The sequence below is a fragment of the Balaenoptera physalus genome (genome assembly GCF_965194825.1).
Source record: "Balaenoptera physalus genome assembly, chromosome: 8".
In the NCBI taxonomy this organism is placed as follows: Eukaryota; Metazoa; Chordata; class Mammalia; order Artiodactyla; family Balaenopteridae; genus Balaenoptera; species Balaenoptera physalus.
The window spans coordinates 106510792-106534953 of record NC_138887.1 but is presented as its reverse complement, the minus strand read 5'-3'; the positions used below and the strand labels follow the sequence as shown (position 1 = coordinate 106534953).

General features: G+C 41.4%; 1 protein-coding gene across 4 annotated transcripts in view; it reads right to left on the bottom strand.

Annotated features, from left to right (window-relative positions):
• NUP205 (nucleoporin 205) overlaps window positions 1-14500 on the bottom strand; it is a 93415-nt gene extending 78915 nt beyond the window's left edge. For 3 of the 4 annotated variants that reach the window (XR_014266813.1, XR_014266814.1, XM_082472848.1), the window contains exons 1-5: window positions 11358-13436; window positions 4502-4644; window positions 3095-3266; window positions 1124-1268; window positions 577-736 (exon numbers count right to left, since the gene is read on the bottom strand). Coding sequence is in view for 1 of the 4 variants with exons in the window: in XM_082472848.1 (XP_082328974.1) it covers window positions 577-736; window positions 1124-1268; window positions 3095-3266; window positions 4502-4644; window positions 11358-11385 (648 nt within the window). In the remaining 3 variants the exon portion in view is untranslated. Of the gene's footprint in view, window positions 1-576; window positions 737-1123; window positions 1269-3094; window positions 3267-4501; window positions 4645-11357 lie in introns of all 4 variants that reach the window. The other variant, XR_014266812.1, reaches the window with a different exon arrangement.
• Window positions 14501-24162: the final 9662 nt, after the last annotated feature.

Genomic DNA, 24162 nt, shown 5'->3' with positions numbered 1-24162 from the left:
CAGGGTTTCCCTGGTGGCACAGTGGTTAAGAATCAGCCTGCCAATGCAGGGGACACGGGTTCAAGCCCTGGTCCAGGAAGATCCCACATGCCGTGGCGCAACTAAGCCCATGCATCACAACTATTGAGCCTGTGCTCTAGAGCCCACGAGCCATAACTACTGAGCCCGCGTGCCACAACTACCGAAGCCCGTGCACCTACAGCCCGTGCTCTGCAACAAGAGAAGCCACCGCAATGAGAAGCCCGCACACCGCAACAAAGAGTAGCCCCCGCTCGCCGCAACTAGAGGAAGCCCGCACGCAGCAATAAAGACCCAACGCAGCCAAAAATAAATTAAAAAAAAAAAAAAAATTTCTTAAAGGGCTCATTCCAGAAAAAGTGCTAGCATGGCACACAGTGACTAGAAAGAGGCTGAAACAAGTGCAAGTCAATTTCATGGACACAACTGCCTACACACTTTCCCATGCATTGTTAATTTTCCTATGCCTGTATTAGAAGAATGTTCTAAGTGACATGACTTTTCTGCCTCCAAGATGTGACACAGACAACCCGTGAATTGATGTCATTGAACCCTTGCCTCTTTTCGATGTTTTTCACTGCCCAAACCTCTCTCACGCTGTAGTTTCTCAAACTCATTGTTAACATCAATCTGTGACACAAGAGTAAGAACTTTGTAAGTCAATCCTTGCTCCATCAGCTCATCAGTAAACCGTGTTGTCATGGAAACCAGCTCTGGACTGTAATGAAAAAAATCAATAAAGTTATAATGAACAGTAATGTTTATACTTTCTCATCACATGGATATAGCAAACACTCTTTTGATGATAATGTTGGGTTACTGGAAACAATCAGGATGAGCTATAACCTAGCTCTTGCCATTCTTTTTAGATCATTGTGTTTCAATAAACTTCTAACCATAAATAACTGAATTACATTTCATTTGTAAACAAAATAAAGCAGGTTTAAACTGTTGTGTCATTCTTGGCATTATAAGGGAGTTATTTATTACTCAACTTAGGTTATACACTTAAATTATACATACTAAAGAGAATTTTTGTTTCTAAAATTATAATTCTTCAAGCAATTTCTAATTAACCCCTTGAAATCCTAGCATGCAAACAGACCTGAGTTCGAGGGTCCATGTCTTTCCTCGTCGAGACTGTATCAAGGCTTTCAGGGAATTTGCAATGCACCGCTTTCCATCCCAGTATAAAAGAACAGCTACTAAGCCTCTGGTGAGGCCAGGAAAATGTGGCTGCTGGTGCTCTCCTAGGAAAGGAAGTTGAGAAATAATTTAGTAAATAAACACATATGTGTTTAGGCTGAGACAAAAATCACTATACCAATGTTCAGTTCAAAGAAATCACAGAAACCTTAGGGTTTAAAGGGTCTTAAGAGTCCTCTACTTCAAACATCTACCCATTGTTTTATCTCTTTCACAAAAAGTCTTTCAAATATTTGTACGTTTCTTCCCCTAGTAAATTAAATAACATTTTCTTATGTTTTGGCTTTTACTCACCCTTTTTAACTGCTCTCCTTTGAATAAGTTCTACTTTGTCTTTTCTGAACTACCTTGCCTATAGTTTCAGTTTCATTTCCTATGGTTTTTTTCGCCCCTTGGCCCAATCGCTCTTACACTCTACTCCCTTCTGTTCCCCAAATTCATCTCACTGCCTCACACCTCTTACAGGAGATTTCTTCTGTCTAGATGCCCTCTGTCTTCCTGAGTGCACACCTACTCCACCTGACATATGCCTACTCATTTTTCAACAACTACCGTAAGCCTCGTTATCTTTGTGGACTTCTCTGTACAACCTGAGGTCAATTTAAATGCCTCCCCTCTGGACCATCCCTGAACCATGCATTAATGCACATAATGGTGGCATAGTTATTGGTTTCCATGTCTTTCTCAATTACTAGACCATAAGCTCCTTTACACCAGTTGAAGTTTTATTCATCTTTATATCCCTGGAGTCTTAACACAGTGCCTGGCCCATAATATGCACAGAAAAAATAATTGTTAAATGAAGTTTTGAGTTAAACTCAAAATTTAAGCATGTCCAGTTAACATCTGCATCACAGAATGGGAAAACGACCTTAGTCATTCTCAATATCATATTTCTTTTAATGCAGCCTTAGGTCAGAAAGGATTCTGGCAGCCACATTCTATCTTCAGACATATTAGACTTTCTTTCAATTAAAATGCCCACCTGGCTTCTTCACATGGTTCCCTTGCTATAATTAAAATGAACTGCTTACTATATGGAAATTTCTATCTTTTCTCTCTACAGCAGCCAGAGAAATAATTTCAGTTATTCTGGATTCTGCAACTCCTGCTTAAAGCCCCTGCCAACAACCTCCCACTGTAATTAGAATAAAATCCAAATAATCTTCATGGCCTGCAAGACTATGATCCAACTCCTGCTCTGTCCTCATCTCCCTTCACTCTCCCTAGTTCCTGATGTTCCAGCCACAGTGGTCTTTGTATCCTTCAACAGGCCTTTGTTCACACCTTGAGCTGTCTACTCTCCCTGGAACACCCTTCCCCAACAACTCTGGTATCTTGTCATCAGGCAGGTCCCAGATCAAATGTCCCAATCTCAGAGAGGCCTTCCCTAAGTACCCAACTTACAGGTGCCCCCTATCACCCCCCATGTCTCTATATCCCATTGCCTTGTTTTATTTTCTTCATAGAACTCAGTATTATCGAAATTATCTTATTCTTTACCTATTCATTATCTGAATCACCCCCTCAAAAAGAAACTCCAAAAAAGCAGTGACCTTACCTTCTTTCCCATTATATGACAATAAATCCTTTGTGCTACAAAACTTCTGAGATGCAGTCATTCTTTGCTAGTCAATTACCATGAAAAAGTCTATCTTAATACAGTTAAATTTCCTTTAACAACTCTGATCACTAAACTAAAGCCTTCTCATTAGTCACAGATAAACAAAAGGAAACACTGTGAATATCAAATAAACTACATCTTTAGAAACTATTTTGGAATCTAAATGATATAATATTTTAAATTACAAGTGAATAATTTTACATTTATGTATTACCTTACCATAGATTCAGTTAAATGTCAACCTACCAGCAAGGAGAAGCTCAACAGCTGCCAATTCTCCAATATCAAAAAGGTCACTGAGGATAAAGGCTTCTTTAATGAGCTGTTCAGGAAGAAGTCGGGTTCCCTGTTGACCCTGGATAGCAACTCCCTCTGTACTGGCTTTCTGAACCTTCTCATGTTGTTGAACATTTTTTGGCTACAACAATAAAAATAAATAAATAGGATCATGTAATGAAAATAGCACATGGAGACAAGGTAAATTGTTACCTAGAGAAGTTTATTCACAGGCAGTCTGGTAAAGTGACAAACAGGAGCATTTCTTATCAGATAAAGGTCTAACTATCAGATATAGTTAGACCTTTATGAGGTAACATTTTACATCACTTTCAACTTTTTATACTGTTATTACCTTCTCAATAACTGCTTCTGCTAAACTCTGAACTACAAAATTTTGAGAAATCACACAAAATAGCATACTATTTTTCAAATGTCTAAGAAACTTTCTAATTATATCTTTAATAAATATAAAAACAATAAATCTTCAAGTGGGAAATAGCAAATCGAAAAGAATTATAGAATTAATTAGTAGGGCTAATGATAGCTTATTAGTATGTTATTTTAAAATGTAGTCTTATTTGCAAAAAGGCTTACTTGGTGCAAATATTTAACAAATAACATATAGTATAGAATTACTTGATAGATCATAAAATCTTAGGTAATTACACCTTGAAAAAGGCCATATAGTCATTTAATTCAACTTCTCTATTAACAGAATGGAAAAACTGATGCCCAGATAAGTCAGGTGACTTGCCTGTGGTCATACAACTCTTTAGTGGTAGAGCCAAGACTGGAACTCAGCTCAGTTGGCTCCCAGGCTAGGGCTCTTAAATAGTTCTTAGATGGTCTTGCTGGTCTATAAAAAAAAACTGTCAAGCAGCAGGGAAAGGAGCTTCCAAATATGAATCCCTGCCACTGAAGTACTCTACCCCTGGTTGAAAAGTACATCAAGATGTAGTGATTAACAATATGTAAGAATTAACTGCTAACACAATTTACATAACATTATGAAGAGTTAAAATGTTGAAGTGTACCTGGGAATAAATAAAATAATCAATCTTACTACGCTTAGACAGATTAACTATAAGTCAGAAATTCCAAGGAGGCTCATATTTCTGAAATATATGGAACTTTCTAAATCGTATTCAAATACTATTAAGATATCTCCTAGCTAGAGATAAATACAATATTAACTTCTATGGAGAAGAGAAAAAAGATAATAATTGCTCCCAGGAAACTTCCATTTTTAGAAAAAACTTGAATCAATGGACTAGAACAAGTAACATTTCATTTACATGCATTAAGAATGTACTTGCTCCTTCAATCTTTAAAGGAAAAAGCAAATCCAAGAAGCAAAAAAAGAAAATTTCCTACTGGGTTTCTGAACAATGAGATGAAGTCAGGTTTGTGTTTCTTCAAAATCATGTCAAGAAGGTGGACAGCTTCAGGTTGTCTTCTCCAAAGAGCATTTCCCACAGTCTGCCAAATGTCTTTGTAAGGACCCCACAGACTAGCAGCTTAAAGAAAAAAAATAAAAATCAGCATCAAATAAAACATGTATTTGGAAAATAAGGTAAGGTTATCATCTATACATTTTAGTCATACTCACAGCTACTTTTAAATATAAGGAGTTATATATACAAACCAAACAATATAAAAGAATATTAGCATTCACAAGCAATAATATAAATGTCATTTTACCTAACTTAATATAAAGTAAATCCTGACTTTAAATTGGAATATCAGCTGAACCTGGTTTTGTCACTTAGTATTAGTTATGTGACATGGAGTGAGAAAATAACCTCTTTGAACTTCAGTTTCCTTTTATATAAAATAGGAACATCACCTGCTTCATAGGGTTGAATGAATTAAATGAGATAAACTAGGTAAAATATACAATATAGTGTCTGGCATATCGTAGTCACTCAATAAATGTAACTGCCTTTCCTTCCCTCCCTATCATCCAGAGGAAAAGCAAGAATAGGGGGGAAAAAATCAGATTCTGTAAAACTTAGAAGCTGAAAAAACAAGTATTTTATTTTGGCTGGGACACTAGCTATTAAAAAACAGCATAGAAATATGGAATTCTTTTGTAAACTCATATAAAAAGGATCACATTTTGCTTTGTAAAGGTAATAACAATAATAAGTAATACTTAGAGAGCTTTTGCTACTAAGCATGGTTTGAAAAACACGACCTGGGAGCCCAAAGTTTCTGTTTGCAAACAATCAGATATGGCACCCCTGTGTTTATAAAGACTCTGAAAGAGAAACTAATCAAAACCACTCACTCACTCAACAGATAAACTAACTATAGCTTAAACCGTAAAGGGTGGTCTGCAAACATGTTTAACTGCCATCTGAGAAAACACAAATCCCACCAAAGTCACCAGAACAGTCAGAATGACATGCAAGATAACCTAACTAAAGGCATTACGATCTTATGAACAATGTTGTCAGAAGGCGGCAATTTACTGGGCAGATTTTTTTTTTTAAAAGGATGTGCAGGGAGAGGACAGACTAGACCAGTCAAGCTGGATCATCCATTCACTCAACAAACATTTACTGAGGGCCATGCACGTGCCAGGGACTACAGAGCAAGCAAGACAGACAGGATCCCAGGCCCCAGAGAACTTACAGATTGACAAGAAAGACAGGCATTAAATGCAGGATTCAAAACACAACTACCGGGGCTTCCCTGGTGGCGCAGTGGTTGAGAATCTGCCTGCCAATGCAGGGGACAAGGGTTCGAGCCCTGGTCCGGGAAGATCCCACATGCCACGGAGCAACTAAGCCCGTGCGCCACAACTGCTGAGCCTGCGCTCTAGAGCCCGCGAGCCACAACTAAGGAAGCCCGTGCACCACAACTACTGAAGCCCGCGCGCCTAGAGCCCGTGCTCCGCAACAAGAGAAGCCACCGCAGTGAGAAGCCCGCGCACTGCAACGAAGAGTAGCCCCTACTCGCCGCAACTACAGAAAGCCCACGCACAGCAGCTAAGACCCAACACAGCCAAAAATAAAAATAAAATTAAAAAAAAAAAAAACAGAACTACCAGTCTATCGGAGAAGTACAGAGTGCTATGAGAACATATAAAAGGAAGACTCTAACCTAACCTGAAGGGCAGAGCAGGAAGTTATGCATCAGGTCTTTGGTGTGGGGATGTGGAGGAATGGGAATCACCATGTCTAGACCTTACATAGAGAGCAACCATCCAACTCCCTGCTTTGCTTCTCCTGTTTTGATCCTAAACTTGCCCATCTTCTAATGAAAAATATAGCTCGTCATATAAATTTCTAGAATTAAAAATGTGCTGATGAAATGAGCACCCACGCGGATGTACTTCCCACTAAAGATCAATTAATTGACATCCTGGTTTATGTATCTGTCTTCCCAATGTGATCAGAGAACATCAATTACTGGAATCTACTCAACTCTGGATACACTAACAAACATCACAGTTCCAGGCCTGCCAAAATGAGGACCTGACCCTGGATCCTGGTGACTGCCTGTGCGGTGCTAGTTGGATGGTGACTAACTGACTTCCCTAGAGATCATTTTCTTGGCTCTTTCCAGCTGCAAAGGACAGAGTAGGTTTGAGCCTTGTATTCCTGGCCAAGATGGAATTTTTCCTGTTAGTAAATGGGAATGTTTCAAGTAGTAGATGACAAAATGAAATTGGACAATGGTGTGACCAATGGACTAACTAAAATATGAAGTGTCAGGACCCAAGGATGTTGGGTAGGTAAGCTACTCATGAGGTGACGCAACCTTAACCAGGATGAGGGCAGTAAAATAGAAAGGCAAGGTCTGTTGGTAGAGTCAGAACTGGTAACTGATTGGCACAGGGGATGAAGGAAAGTTATCAAAAATGACTTGTAGGCAAATGTGAAACTTGCCTTACCACAGGTATTTTTAAAACCTGACAAAAAGCTAACAAAAGTAAACTGTCTGTAAAAGTAATACTCAATAGAACCCCTGAAGAAAAACTTTCTTTGCACTATACATACTTAGTTTGAATAAGCTCAGTGAATTCTAGAGAGAATTCCACTTCCCCCCTTTTGTGGGGAGGCATCCAATAACAGATCAAAAATCTACACTAAAAAACCCCACAGAGGGCTTCCCTGGTGGCGCAGTGGTTGAGAGTCTGCCTGCCAATGCAGGGAACACGGGTTCAAGCCCTGGTCTGGGAAGATCCCACATGCCGCAGAGCAAATGGGCCTGTGAGCCACAACTGCTGAGCCTGCGCGTCTGGAGCCTGTGCTCCACAACAAGAGGCCGCGACAGTGAGAGGCCCGCGCACCGCGATGAAGAGTGGCCCCCACTTGCCACAACTAGAGAAAGCCCTCGCACAGAAATGAAGACCCAACACACCCAAAAATAAATAAATAAATAAATTTAAAGTACGTGCAGAAAAAACCAAGAATTTAAAAAAAAAAAAAAAAAAACCACAACTACCGGGGCTTCCCTGGTGGCACAGTGGTTAAGAATCCGCCTGCCAATACAGGGGACACGGGTTCGAGCCCTGGTCTGGGAAGATCCCACATGCCGCGGAGCAACTGGGCCCGTGAGCCACAGTTGCTGAGCCTGCGCATCTGGAGCCTGTGCCCTGCAACAAGAGAGGCCGCGATAGTGAGAGGCCCGCGTGCCGCGATGAAGAGTGGCCCCCACTTGCCACAACTAGAGAAAGCCCTCGCATAGAAACAAAGACCCAACACAGCCATAAATAAATAAATAAAATAAACTTTAAAAAAAAAAATGCTGGTAAAAGTATTTAAAAAAAAAAACCCACAGATACCAGCCTCCTGAGTCCATCATTAACATCAACACATCACAGAAGGTAGTTGCAACAAAGATTTATATTCATTTTGTCTTTGGTTTGACTAATTTTGGTAAATATCTCCCTGTTATTGATTACAGATGAAAGGAGGCTATAATTTTTCCAAATTACTAAATATGTATTTTTAATATAAGTCATTTGCTTGTTTGAGGAATACATTTATTTTCCTAAATTTTAGGAATACCTCCAGCAAGTCACATTTATTCACTCATTCATCAGGTACTAGGTATGGGTAAGCTCACAGTGTAGTGAGGAAGCACATTTACCATACAGTCGTACATAAGGGCAATATCCATTATGGTATGTGCTATGAAGGTGAAGTACCCAGGACAACGATCACATAACAGGGGAATGTGACCTAGCCAGGGAGATCAGGGAAGGGAAGGATTCACTGAGCAAGTGATAATGAGGCTGAAATGTGAAGGATAAAAGTAGGAGTGGGAGGTGGTGGACGTACACTCCAGGAAGAGAGGACAGCATGTGGGTTCCCGAGGCAAGAGGAAATGCTGCACCCTCAAACCCCTGAAAATGCCAAGAGAGCGCGAGTACCAAGAAGGGATCAGCAAGGGAGGCAACTGCCATACCTTGCAGGGCTTACCTGCCCATGTTAAGGATTTGGGTCTTTACCCTGAAAGATCAAGTGAGACAGATTTCAAATGTCTGGTGGACTTAGTGAAACAGAAAAGCATGTAAATGTTGAGAGCTGTTCAGGAGGATGGGAACAGACTAGAGTGGCTAGAGGAGGAGAAGGTATGGCGACAGGGTCTGAACACTGATGAATCTTTGAAAGGTCTGACTGTGAAGAGGAGCGAGAGGACAGTAAATGGAATGAGGCATGAGATCGAGGTCAAGATTTGGGCAACTGGTGGGAAGAAAAGGAACAAAAGAGAGAGGACGGAACAACGGGGAGAAGAGTGTAAAGGGCGGGATTTACCTCAGACAGGAAGACACGGCGAAACTGACGCGAAAGAGTGCACATATATCTAGGTTTGTAGGTTCAAGGGTGAAAAAAAGAGTTCATGCCTGTTGGCTTCTATTTTCTCTGTGACTAGGAGACTGAGGGATCAGCTGGAGCTTAAAGATTTGAGGAGTGTGGAAAAGGTCTGAAATAGACAATGCTATGAACAGGACAGGGGTGACCAGACAGCCACCCAAGGACTGTCAGTGTTAATGGGTGCTTACTCACAAGCCTGTAGGTCTACTCAGCCGGGCTGATACAGGCCACAGTACTAGTAAATCATGCCGCTGAAACTCAGGCATAGGCCTTCAAACTCTACCTCTACTTTTTTCCCCTTCTACAACTCTAAGATGTTTAATTTTTTTTTTTTTTTTGAATTACGGTAAAAAGCACATACCATAGAATTTGCCATCTTAAAAACATTTTGAAGTGTGCAGTTCAGTAGCGTTAAGGGCTTTCACATTGTTGTACAACAGATCTCCAGAACTCTTTCATCTTGCAAAACTGAAATTTTGTACCCATTAAACAACTCCCCATTTCCCCCTCCCACCAACCTCTGGCAACCAACATTCTTTGCTTCTATTACTTTCAATCCCTCATACAAGTAGAATCATACAGTATTCGTCTTTTTGTTACTAGCTTACTTCACTTAGCAGAATGTCTTCAAGGTTCATTCATGCTGAGCATAGGACAGGATTTCCTTTTTAAAGCTAAATAACATTCCATTATATATCTATAGACCACATTGTTTACCCATTCATTCGTCAATGGGCATTTGGGTTGCTTCGCTGGACATTTACTTTTCTTAAAAAAGTATTCTCCTGACTGGGCTCTTAAAAATGTTTCCTTTCTATGTTGCCAATTAAACACTCCTGCCACAAGGCCTTGTTATACAATGTATACTCTTTGCAGCTGTTGGCACCTCCTTTTCCGTCAATGATTTATGTTTAATGATAGTAACTTACGACGAGTACATACTAAAGAAAAGTATATAACCACACATAAAACACACAAGCCTTGTTTTAAGTTTACATCTGTGTGGGAGGGCAGGACAGCAGTACTAAGGAAGTAATTTCACTACTAACATTCAGATATATGGAAATACTATGTAATGAAATGAATTACGTTTTGCTTAAGTAGGAGCATGTAGACGTTTAAGTATCAAAGACTGGCTTCGAATCGTTAGCTGTATAACCTTGGAGAAGTTACTTAACCACTCTAAGACTCTATTTCCAAACCTGTAAAATGGGGTGTTTAATAGCAGTTACCCCAGAGTTGTAAAAAGGGGACTAAATAAGATGAAAGTACAATGCTTAGTCCAGTGGCTGCGAAAAGGAGGTACTCAATAAACATAATCATTCATATTATAAAACAGTTTATCGTAGTGTTTCCAAAATGGTTTGATTTGCAAAAGTCAGGTTTAGACAAGTTTTCAAGAATATCAGTCGTGTGAAAAGAACAAACCAGCAACAAAAAGACTGTATAGAGACGGAAAGAAAAGGCGCCCAGAAAAGAGTCCTCTTAAGTGAGATCCTCTACAGGCATTTACCACACAAACGTGCTCTTAACCGCCCATGAAGTTTGGTACAGCTCAGTCAAGGCATTCTGAGCAGGAAATTCTTCATTTTCAGGCCCGCTCCGGCCGCTGCAGCACTTTTGGCATCCTTGGCCCGCCCACTAGGAGCCAGCGGTGCATCCCAGGAATTGTGACAGTCAAAATGCACCCACTCTTTCAAACGCCCCGATGGGGGCGGGGGGATTCCGCCCCTGATTGAGAATTGCCCAGAGGACCCAATCCAAATGTTCCAGAGTTTCTTTACTCCCTTCTAGATTCTGCCCCTCCCGGAAGATCTAATGCTCCAAAGGTACAGGAGCATCCAGGGACGGGCCACACACGCAGAGCTGGGAGTCACGGCACTCCTGGGCCACCTTCCGGATTACAGACTTCATAATCAAGGGAGCTCTCTTCCTGTAGGACCCCACCCACCCACCCAACCTCCAAGAAGGGCCCCAGTGTCCATTTTGAGGTGCGAGTTTTCAGCCTGCGCTCGTGGCTGAAAAATATCTCAGGTCTCCCGGCCTCATTGCCGGAGAACTGGAAATCCTGCAGGAATTCGGACCGCAGACACATAATGGGGTGGGGAATGGAAGGGACCAGATTCGGCCCTGGGCTGCGAGAACTGCACGCCAGGTTCCATGGGACCAAGCCTCCGTGCCTCGATCCTTAAGCCCCAACTCTAGGGCTAGAGCCGCAGCGCCGACGCGCGCCATTCAAACTGGGGAGGGGCGGGACTCTAGGCCCAGAGCTAGGGAGAAGCGGGCACTATGCACAAGTGCGGACCTGGACTCCGAGGAACCTCACTGCCCGCGTCTCTGCCTGAAGAACGGACCAGCACCCTGCCCCACAGCTTGCCTTCTGCCCCGGCCGCACCTACCCGAATTTACCGCCAACAGCGTCGCCATCTTGCAGGCGAACTAACGGAGCCCTCCCGCCGCACGGAAGCCCCAGAAGAGGGTGAGGCTGCCCGGGGCCGCGCCTAATCAGAAAGGGACCCCGCTGGCCCTTCCGAAATCCACGCTCGACCGACCCAGGCGTACAAATACTCCAAAATCTGCTCTAAATCACAGACGTCAACTTTCGCCGGGATTGACGAAAATTCCCATTCAAGTCAGGCGAGGGTAACCAGTTCGAAGACCCGAGGTCCTCGAGTTGACGTTAGTCGTGCAGTGCGTCCTGGGACTTGTAGTTTGTTTCTAGTGATTAAAGTTGGTTAGCTGGAACAGAAAAAGACTGTTTATTGAAATGACGCCCACTTATGATATTATGAAAGCCGTAAATCCAAATAATTATCTCCATTTCAAATTAAATCTTCCTTGCGTTACTCCCTTACTTTGGGGAGTGGAGTGGGGTGTAAGGTATCTAAACCTCAAAAAGCCATTTGATGGGTTGCAAACTAAGTTCATTACATTTCATCTACTGTATATACCAGTGTATTGCGTCAATATAGTTGCATGCAGTTAAACAATCATAACTTTTTATTATGAAAATTTCAGATGTATACAAAATTAGAATAATGAATGACCAGCTTCAATAGCTGGTCAGTTCCTGTTCCTCACCCCCAACACAGGAGATTATTTTGAAGCAATTTGCAGACATATCATTTCATAAACACCAAATATTTTTCTACCTAAGCACCCCCAAATAACTGGACCTTCTTTTTTCACTTGCTAAATTTTAGTTTGCTAATTTTCAAACTAAAATACAGTCATTACCATTTGCTATCATATGCCAGATAATTATTAAGAATTTGCTATCAAACAACAAGGTCCTACGGTATAGCACAAGGAACTATATTCAATATCCTGTGATAACCATAACGGAAAAAAATAGGAAAAAGGATGTATGTATATATGTGTATAACTGAGCCACTTTGTTGTACAGCAGTAATTAACACAACATTGTAACTCAACTATACTTCAATAAAAAATAAATTAAAAATGAATTTGCTATCATATACCAGATATTTATTAAGAATATTTATTAAGAATGTTGTTGTTGTTACATTATCTCATTTAATCCCTGAAACAATCCTACTAGGGAAATATAATTATAGCTGCTTACTTCATAGATGTTCCATGTACCTCACAACCTCACTTTATCAACTCCTCCAACATTCCACTGAGATTGGGAGAAAATAGAGTTTATAGTCTCATTTCACTACTGGAAATCAGAATTAAATAATTTAAACAAAATCACAGAGTACATTGTTAAGAATAGCAAGCATATTCATTCTTCTGAACAAATAATATTGAATGACACAATGTACATTAGGTGGAACAAAAAAGTCACGGGTAATTTTTTTGAAAGTCATTGTTATATAGAGACAAATGCCGGATTACAATGAAAGTGGTCTTAAGGAGTGAAGGGGAAGAGAGAATGAAAAGGTAAAGGGATTTTTTTCTGAAGTTTAGCACGAAAGTGAGAAAAATATTGAGCAGAAACTTGGCAGGAAGTGGCATTCAAAGAAGATTTTCTTTTTCAGCACATCTATTATGAGCCTTCCCCTCACACACTCTTTAAGCCCACACATTTCCCTCTTGGTAGATCACTTTCGATTAAGGAAATCTAACTTCCTGCAACTCCCCCGTCACCCATCATCTCACGTACAGGCATGCTCTCACTTGATTGAGGTTTCCTCAATCCATAGCAATTGGGTTATTAGCTCCTCTAAAACTGCTCTCAGCATGGTCACCAGTGATCGATTGTCAAGTCCCACAAGCACTTTTCCGAATACCTTAGAAATTCTTTTCTCCCTTGACTTACGGGGCACCACCCCTCCTAGTTTTCCTCCTGTCTTTATAGTTCTTCTTTTGAAGTTTCCTATATGGCCTTCTCTTTCTCTCTCTCTTTTTTTTTAAATAAATTTATTTATTTTATCTATTTATTTTTGGCTGTGTTGGGTCTTCGTTGCTGCGTGCGGGCTTCCTCTAGTGGGGCTACTCTTCATTGCAGTGCGTGGGCTTCTCATTGCAGTGGCTTCCCTTGTTGTGGAGCACCGGCTCTAGGCGCGTGGGCTTCAGTAGTTGCGGTATGCAGGCTCATGTAGTTGTGGCTCACGGGCTCTAGAGCACAGGCTCACTAGTTGTGGTGTGTGGGCTCAGTTGCTCTGCAGCATGTGGGATCTTCCCAGACCAGGGATCAAACCCATGTCCCCTGCATTGGCAAGTGGATTCTTAACCACTGCACCACCAGGGAAGCACCTTCTCTTTCTCTTCTCATCATTAAATGTTGTTCTTCCCTTTTGGTCATTCCCAGCCTCTATTCTACCATTCTACATGCTTCTGGGATCTATGGCTTCTTACCACCACCTGTTTGTTGATGAATTTTGTATCTGTATCTTTAATCCGGTCCTCTCTCCTAGGATTCAGATTTGTATATCCAACTTGTCTACCCCACACTTCTATTGACTGTCATACAGGCATCTCAAAATCAATTGATCCAAAGCTTAAATGAGCACTTTTCTCATAAAACTCAGTCCCCTGTATCTACTCGGTTGCCAAAGTTGGAAACTTGGGATTCACTCCATATTCTTCCTTCAATTGCCATATCCTATTCATCTTGCCTCATAAATATTTCTGGAGTCCTTTTTCTCTTCTCTGCTCCCTATGCCATTGTTCCATTGAGGTCTCATCTTATTATACCTGGTATTTTGCAATAGCTTTCTCAAGGGTCTTCCTGATTTCCATCTCACCCTTTCTCTTGGTCTCCCAAAGTGATATTCAAATACACAAATCATATCATGTACGTGCCCTAATCAAAATTTCTCAGTGACCTAGTTCTTATGGGTAACATTTGAAACTTCTTAGGAAGGCACTCATGCCACTTCCTGATCTGGTTCCGCCTCCTTCTTCAACCTCCTCACGCTTATTCTCCCTCAAGTGCCCTTTACTCTAATCACTCTGAACTATTTGTTATTCCCCAGGTACGACATGCTTTCTGGTACCGTGTACTTGTACGTCTGCTTTCCTATCCGCCTGGAATACCTATCTTTCTTTCTACATCCCTCTGTCAACCACCCACCAAGTTACCACCACCCACATCTCTGAATTCAAGCCATTATGTAATCATCTGCCACACTGAATCTGGGTGGGCCTTCTGACTTGCTTGGACCAAAACAGTACAGTGGAAGTGACGCTGGGTGAGCTCCAAGCCTAGCATTTGAGAGGCCTTGCTGCTTCCACTTTTGCTTTTTACTGCCCTGAGACATCATGAAAGGAAACCCCAGCCAACCTCCTTGAGAATGAAAGACCAGGAGGAGAGAAGCCTAGCCAGCCTCCAGCTGTTCCAGCTAAACCAGCTGAGATGCTAGACATGAGTAAGGCCATCTCGGATGCTATAGTCCTAGTTGAGCCATCACTTGACTGCAAATGGGCAAGTGAGTCCAGCCCAGAGTTCAGAATTGTGAGCAAGTAAAAGGCTGCTGTTTTAGACCACAGTTTTGTGGTTTGTTATGTTCAATAAACAATTGATTTACTCCCAGAGAGTAACAGCTATGTCTTTTTACATTTGTACTCCCTGCTGCTGCCACATCCCTGGCTTACAGTCACAATTCAGGAAAAAACAATTTGCAGACCTTGGTGCTTCCAAGATGTACTGGTGGAGAGAGAGGCCATATGTACACAATTGTGGCTATGAGCACAGACCCTAAAGCTAGGCTTCCTGGATTCAAATTCTGTGTCCCTTGCTTATTAGCTGTGAAACCCTCCTTAGTGGCTCAGTTTTCTCATCTCAAAATGCAGGTGATAATATTAGTATCTACACTGTAGAGTCATTAAGAGGCTTATTCATAAAGTGCTTAGACTGTGCCTGACATTTAGTGCTCTGTGAGTGCTGTTTAAACAAAAATAAACTTTTTCTAAGGCAAAATAAGTGCTAAGTGGAGGTATAGTCAATTACTTACGAGGAGTTTAACCAAGTTGTAAGAGTGCACTGCAAACATGGAAGTAATAGCAATTAACCAATTTGTGATTTATCTGGGGTAAGGGGTAGAACTGTGCCCTCCTCTAATTGATCCATTGTTTGTAACTTCCCTCATTGCTCCAATTAATTGTTTTAACTGTATACACAAAATTCTTTGAAATCTTAAAATAAGAACAGTTAATTCTTTTTTCTTTTTTGAAAAAAATGAAGTATAATTACATACATTATATTAGTTTCAGGTGTACAACATAATGGCTCAACACTTGTATGTACTGCAAAATGATCACCATATAAGTCTAGTTAACATGGTCACCATACACAGTTACAGAATTCTTTTTCTTGTGATGAGAGCTTTTAAGATTTACTGTCTTAACTTTCAAATGTGCAATACAGTATTATTAACTATAGTGACCATGCTGTAATTCCATCCCAGTGGCTTATTGATTTTATAACTGGGAAGTTTGTATATTTTGACTCCCTTCACCCATTTCACTTATCCCCCAACTTCTGCCTCTGGTAACCACTAATCTGTTCTTTGTATCTATGACGTTTGGTTGTTTTTTGTGTGTGTTTTTTTGGCTGCACCACATGGCTTGCGGGATCTTAGTTCCCAGACTGGGGATTGAACCCCGGGCTCCCGGCAGTGAAAGAGCTGAGTCTTAACCACTGAACCGCTAGGGAATTAATTCCCTGTTTGCTGGGTTTTTTTTAAGACTCCACATATAAGTGAGATCATATAGTACTTATCTTTGCCTGTCTGACTTATTTCACTTAGCATAATGCCCTCAAGGTCCATCCATGTTGTCGCAAATGACAAGATTTCATTCTTTTTTTTTTTGGCCGCGTTGTTTCCATATCTTGGCTATTGTAAATAAGATTGTAATGAACATGGGGATGTAGATATCTTTCCAGGACAGTTAACACTTTTTTTTTTTAATATTTATTTATTTATTTATTTATTTTTAATTTTTTGACTGTGTTGGGTCTTCGTTTCTGTGCGAGGGCTTTCTCTAGTTGCGGCGAGCAGGGACCACTCTTCATTGCGGTGCGCGGGCCTCTCACTGTTGCGGCCTCTCCTGTTGCGGGGCACAGGCTCCAGATGCGCAGGCTCAGTAGTTGTGGCTCAAGGGCCCAGTTGCTCCGTGGCATGTGGGATCTTCCCAGACCAGGGCTCGAACCCGTGTTCCCTGCACTGGCAGGCAGATTCTCAACCACTGCGCCACCAGGGAAGCCCCAGGACAGTTAACTCTTATTTGGAGTCCAGGAAATAAAAATTAGGGAAAATTACATGAAGGAAGTGGCACATGAATGGACAGATGCTAGAATTTTACATGGTCACTAGAGCGTATGGGGGCTGGGAGTGGCGGAACAGATCAGGGAAAAAGTGACAAAGTCCAAGGTTTCATATTTACAGAGCTGCCAGAATTCCTCTGGACAAGGCTTAGAAATTTAGGTGAGTTTCAAGTTCTGTGATTTTCCACATCCTGCCAGTGGAGGACTCCAGGCATGACAGATTCACCGGCATGTTTGCCCCCAGTCAGGGGCCAGCTGTGGGGTTGCAGTGGCAGAACTACTGGCCTTGGAACACTGGCATTCTCTGGTGGAGTAGGAAACAAATTTTCCCCAGATTTTCCCTGAGAGAGTCGCAACCACAATGCAGCAAATGACTCTGCGTAAAAGCCTCCCTTCAAAGGCAGGATTATTCCAACAGCCCCCTAACTGGTCTTCCTGCCTCCGGTCACACTCATTTCCAGTTCACCTTCCACAGTGTGACCAGAGGGCCCACTTCTTCCCCCCCTAAAACCCTTCAAGTTCTTGTCACTATCCTGAGGGCAAGTCCACACTTCTTACAATGGAATACAAGGCAGTTCACGACCTGGTCCCTTCAGGCCTCTGCAATTATACTCACACCTACTCCCCTTAGGCTCTTTAGTGATTACTGCGGTTACTTAGATACACATTCTGAGCCTCTTCCACTCCGGGAGCACTTTACCAGGGCAGCTTCCTTCTTCATGGGGTATTTCCTCTAGCTGCTGGAGTCACTTCTTCCCGCCAAATCTTTGTTGGCACTATCTTCTCGTTCAGGAATAAGTTTAACCCCTTCATCTGGTTACTCTTCTCAGGCATCACTTCTGCCCTGCCCCTCTTACCTCAGCCTGGACTACACACCAACCTGTGCTCTCCAATAATGTACTATAATCTCCCACAAGTTTGTCTGTCCTTCTGGACTGAAAGCTGCACACAGAAGAGTAGAGGCAGCTAGTAGCCAACAAACGTTTGTTGAATGAATAAAGGTATGGAAAGGTCAAGCTGCTGTCTTCTACCCATTGCCAGACTATACCGTGGGCTCCTTGAAAACGGCTTCGTATACCACCATCTCTCTTGCAAGCGCCTGAAAACTCTAGGAAAAGAAGGCTGGTCCCTCTTTTCCTCATGCATGGATTGCCAATACGGACCTGAAGGGGATAGGGTATTCCATACTTCGTTATATGAAAAACACCAGGGCTCCAGCTAAGGAATTAGCTGGTTGAATCCTCTCGAGAGGTTTTCCTATACATACGTGTGAGAACTTGTGTCCTGACAGGAGGCATGTGCCACAGAGGTGCGTGACATAGAACAGGAAAATAAGCAGGGGTAAAGGAGTGTAAAAGTACTGGTGGCAAAGTCAATTTATCTGATCAAAAAAGAGTCTGGGTTGTAATCTGGGAACTAGCATGAATACTTGGCTCCAGTCTTGGGCAGCAGTGTGTGAAGGACAGTGGGGAGTTACTGAGGAAAGCAGAGCTCTGTCTGAGTGTGATGAAAAAGCAGAGCATTCATCCTATCAGAAGAATACTCAAAGTGAAACTATGTACAAGGAACAAGAAAGCATTAATTGAAATAAACTACCGTACTGTTCAGGACATGATGCAAACTCAGAAACAAAGGACAATAGGAAACATTCCCAAGTGCAAACAAATGCAAAATAAATAAATTAGAGAAAGAAGATTTTAAGAAACCAGATTACCATGAAGCTGTTGTGTGTGTCATATCTCTGCTTCCATTTTGGCCTAGGGCCATTCTTCAGTGATGTGTATTGTGTATCTTCTCTTCCTGCTTCATGGAAGAGTTGAGATTTTAGGAAGGGACTAATCAGCAGTGTAAGGTTTACATGCTGGTGGAGTTGAGGAGAGACTTTTGAGACAGGTTGCCCTGAATCTAAATTTCTACCTTGGGCTTCCCTGATGGCGCAGTGGTTAAGAATCCCCCTGCCAATGCAGGGGACACAGGTTCGAGCCCTGGTCGGGGAAGATTCCACATGCCGCGGAGCAACTAACCCCGTGCGCCACAACTACTGAGCCTGCGCGCCACAACTACTGAAGCCCGCGCGCCTAGAGCCCGTGGTCTGCAACAAGAGAAGCCACCGCAATGAGAAGCCCACACACCACAACAAAGAGTAGCCCCCACTTGCTGCAACTAGAGAAAGCCCACGCACAGCAACAAAGACCTGATGCAGCCAATAAATTAACTAATTTATTTATTTATTTTAAAAAAATAAAATCTTAAATTTCTACCTTGCCAGTGACTCACTGTGTGATTGTAAGCAAGTTTTTCAACCTCTCTGAGTTTCCTCATCCATTAAAATAGAAATAATACTTTCCCTGAATTGCTGTGAGGATTCAGTAAAGTAACATATGAATTTAATATAAAATACTTAGAAGATATTCTGCTGTAGTCATAGGACAACCAGTATAAAGAACAATGAGGGTAAAATATGGGGACTAAATAAAGAAAAAAGGAGCCATTGAATGAGTGTCTGATAAAGATACATTGTATTAATGCAGTCAGCCCTCTGTATCCGTGGGTTCCACAACTAAGGATCTAACCAACCACAGATCAAAAATATTGGGGGAAAAAAAATTACAGAAAGTTCCAAAAAGCAAAACTTGTATTTGCCTTGTGCTGGCAACTATTTGCATAGTATTTACATTGTATTAAGTATTACAAGTAATTTAGAGATGATTTAAAGTATGGTTGGGGGGGAGGACATGTGTAGGTTATATGCAAATTCTACGCCATTCTATATAAGGGACTTGAGCATCCTCAGAATTTGGTATTGGTCGGGGGTCCTGGAACCAATCCCCTGTAAATACCCAGGGATGACTGTGTTAATAATAGCATAGCCTCAACGAACTCTTTTAATGAGGCTCTCATGGCAGCGTTAACTCAGCCATGTTGCATAACCTTATACATTTTAATTTACACATTTCATTTAATAAGCATATAAGTAGTAATAAGACTAATTTAGATGCTTTTAAAATTAGACAGAAAATTAATGTGGCTGCTAGAACTGAGTTGAGTATATTGTGATTTTAAGATTCTTTAAAAATATATTTATTTATTTTATTTTTGGCTGTGTTGGGTCTTCCTTGCTGTGCGCCGGCTTTCTCTAGTTGCAGCGAGCAGGGGCTACTCTTCGTTGCGGTGCGAAGCCTTCTCACTGCAGTGGCTTCTCTTGTTTCGCAGCATGGGCCCTAGGCGCATGGGCTTCAGTAGTTGTGGCTCAGTAGTTGTCGCTTGTGGGCTCTAGAGCGCAGGCTCATTAGTTGTGGCTCACGGGCTTAGTTGCTCTGCGGCATGTGGAATCTTCCCGGAGCAGGGCTCAAACCCATGTCGCCTGCATTGGCAGGTGGTTTCTTAACCACTGCACCACAAGGGAAGTCCTGATTTTAAGACTTTTAATCTCCAGTCATAAGCGTGACAATGCCAAAGCAAGGTAATCATTTTTAAAATGTAGTTAAAAAAAAAAAAGGTACTTTCTAGCATTGAAATATTGTTGCTTCTTGGTTTCTAAAATTGCACCTGCACAGTACCTAGACCAAGTCTGGGTATTCATTTTTTTTAATTGTGATAAAATGAACATAACCTAAAATTATGACCATGTTTAGGTGTACAGTTCTGTGGCATTAAGTGCATTCACACTGTTGTCAAAGCATCACCACCACCCATCTCCAGAACTTTTTCATCTTTCCCTTCCAAACTTTGTACCCATTAAACAACTCCCTATTCTCCTCTCTTCCCAGCCCATGGGCAACCACCATTCTACTTTCTGATTCTATGAAGTCGACTACTCTAGGTACCTCATATGAGACAAATCATACAATACTTGTCCTTTTGTGACTGGTTTATTTTCACTTATCATAATGTCAGTGTTCATCCATGTTGTAGCAGGTATCAGAATTTCCTTCTTTTTTAAGGTTCAATAATAGCCCATTGTATGTATAGACCACATTTTGTTTATCCATTCATCTGTTGGACACCTGGGTTGCTTCCACCTTTCGACTATTGTGAATAATGCTGCTATGAACATGGGTGTACAAACATTTCCAGTTCCTACATTCAATTATTCTGGAATTATACCCAGAAGTGGAATTGTTGGATCATACGGTAATTCTGTGTTTACTTTTTGAGGAATCACCATAACGTTTCCACGGCAGCTGCACCATTTTACATTCCCACCAAACAGTGCACAAGCTTTTCAATTTCCCCACGTTCTCATCAATACTTGTTATTTTCATTTTTTTGATAATAGCCATTCTAATGGGTATGAAGTCATATCTCATTTGGTTTTTATTTGCATTTCCATAGTGATTAATGATGTGGAACATCTTTTCATGTGCTTATTGGCCGTTTATATATTTTCTTTGGAAAAATGTCTATTCAAGTCCTTGGTCCATTTTTTTTTTAAATTAATTTATTTATTTATTTATTTTTGGCTGTGTTGGGTCCTCGTTTCTGCGCGAGGGCTTTCTCTAGTTGTGGCAAGCGGGGGCCACTCTTCATCACAGTGCGCGGGCCTCTCACCACTGCGGCCTCTCTTGTTGCGGAGCACAGGCTCCAGACACGCAGGCTCAGCAGTTGTGGCTCACGGGCCCAGTTGCTCCGCAGCATGTGGGATCTTCCCAGACCAGGGCTCGAACCCGTATCCCCTGCATTGGCAGGCAGATTGTCAACCACTGCGCCACCAGGGAAGTCCCGGTCCATTTTTTAATTTGATTTTTTGTTGTTATTGGATTTTTAAAGTTCTTTATATATTGTGGATATGAATCCTTTCTCAGCTATTCATTTTTTGGTTTCATTTTATATGTATTTGGTTTTTTACTGCATTATTTTAGAAACTATGATCACTCCACAAGTGACCAGGAAAAGTTGTTAATTATGTTCACAGTCAGAGAGTCTCCTTACTTTGTTCATTTTTCAAACAGTGAAAGTATAAAAGAGAAAGTTTAAATCAGCATAATCCCAGAATTTTTTTTGTTGACAATGTTAGGAAACCTTGGTTATGATTCAATCCTAAAGCTAGCCAATGCTTATGAAAATTCAGTCCATTCTCCTGAGTTCAGACAGAACAAGGCATAAATATGACAGAGAAGAACACATCTCCCAATAAATACCATCTCTCTCAAAAAGATGATTATAAATTTAGGAAATATATGCAGACAGGAGGTTTGATTCTACTGTTTAATATAATATAAATAAGAGGCATTAAGTACTTTTTAAATGTAAAAGTCACTGGTATCATTGCATAGCTGTAAATAAGTTCTGTAAAGTCATAAGGAGATATAGGAAGGAAATAGTATGTCAAGACTTCAAAAGGAAGGTGACCCTTTGATAGGAATAAATACAGGCCAAATCATAAAATAGTAACTCCTACTAAAATATATGTTCTGTGTGGGCAGGGATACTTATTTTATTCACTCTTGTCTCTGAAGTACCTAGAACAGTACCTAGCACCTCATAGCGGGCGATCAATAAATATTTGTTGAATGAATGAATATACAGGAGAAAAATGTTGGTGCACAAGGCAGAGTGAGATTGAGAGAGAAAAAACTACTGAGAAGAACCCAAGGAGAAAAAAAATCACAAGCAAAATTAGAAGATATTTTAAACCGAATGAAAGTTAAGCATGTCTTACTCAATATTTTATGATAACCTACACTATTGGTGGGAATGTAAATTGCTGCAGCCACTATGGAGAGCAGTATGGAGGTTCCTCAGGAAACTGAAAATAGAGTTACCATATGATCCAGCAATCCCACTCTTGGGCATATATCCCAACAAAACTATAATTCAAAAAGATAACATGCACCCCTATGTTCACAGCAGCACTATTCACAATAGCCAAGACATGGAAACAACCTAAATGTCCATCGACAGATGAATGGATAAAGAAGATGTGCTATATATATATATACAATGAATACTACTCAGCCATAAAAAGAATGAAATAATGCCATTTGCAGCAACGTGGATGGACCTAGAGATTATCATACTAAGTGAAGTAAGTCAGAAAAAGAAAGATGAATATCATATGATACGCTTATATGTGGCATCTAAAAATTTATACAAATGAACTTATATTTACAAAACAGAGATAGACTCACAGACACAGAAAACAAACTTATGGTTACCAAAGGGGGTAGTGGGAGGGTGGGGAGATAAATTAGGAGTTTGGGAGTAACATATACACACTTATATATAAAATAGATAAACAACAAGGTCCTACTGTATAGCACGGGGAACTATACTCAATATCTTGTAATAACCTATAATGGAAAAGAATCTGAAAATGAATATATACGTGTATAACTGAATCACATCGCTGTACACTTGAAACTAACACATTGTAAATTAACTATACCTCAATAAAAAATAAAAAGAAAAGAAGAAAGAAAAAAAAGAAAAGGTACAAAATCCTTTCAACAACGAGAACCAGTCCAGGTCCTGAACATGGATGTGAGTGGCAGTACTACCTACAGTTATGCAGGGCAACATTTCTACTTAGGGCCAACCAAAAGAGGTTAGAGCAACAGCACCTGCATCTGGGCCTCCCCAGAGGTCACTCCTGCAACAGGCCTTCTTGGCCTTCTTGACCTCTAACTCATCTCAGCATTATCGCCCCTACCCCTAAACTGCTCACTGGTGGGTGACCTAACGGAGCTCTGGAAAGCATTTCCCTTTTTGCTGTTCTGGTAGGAAACTTGGATCAGTAGCAAGCGGAAAAATCTCCAGGGAGAAACCTCACTTGCAGGGGCTGCTGCTGGCCTCCTGGCTCCTGGGTGTTTCGGATCATGACTCTAATTTGCAGGGTTCTCATTTCATCCGCAACCCAGTCAGTCCTGGACCTCTGCTGGAGGTGGAACTGCGTCCTTATAGCTAACCTTAATTTGCTGAATCTGAAATATGGAGCTGAGTAGCGCAGTTAAACTTTGGGGCATAGGCCGTTAGCTGCGCAGGTGACATTCTCTCCTTCTGTCCTATCCAGAGTGAGAAAGGCCACTGTTGCTCAACAGGGTAAAGGCAAGGTGAGGTTGAGGGCAGAGGCAGTTCAAGCAAGGTGCTACCCATCACCTAGGGCCTGAGCAGAGACTGGGAAAAAACTGCAGCAAGGGAAGGCCCCCAGCAGGTTTTGGAGGATAATGGGAGACAGAGCCTGGGGCCGTTGCCAGGAAATGTGAAAGCCAGGAAGTTGTTGCAGAGGGCAGCTGGCAGCCTCACCCTGAATCTAGAGGTGCTACTGATGCATCATCCCAAACTGGACTGTCACAGTGTGATGCCAACTAGCATTAAGATGATTTGACTCAGTGATTTTGAAATTGCAAGCTGTGACACATTAGTAGATCTTGAAATCAGTTTATTGAGCTTATGCCTCAATATTTTTTTTACTGAAAAAAAATAGAATATAACAAAGTATCAGGGCTTCCCTGGTGGCGCAGTGG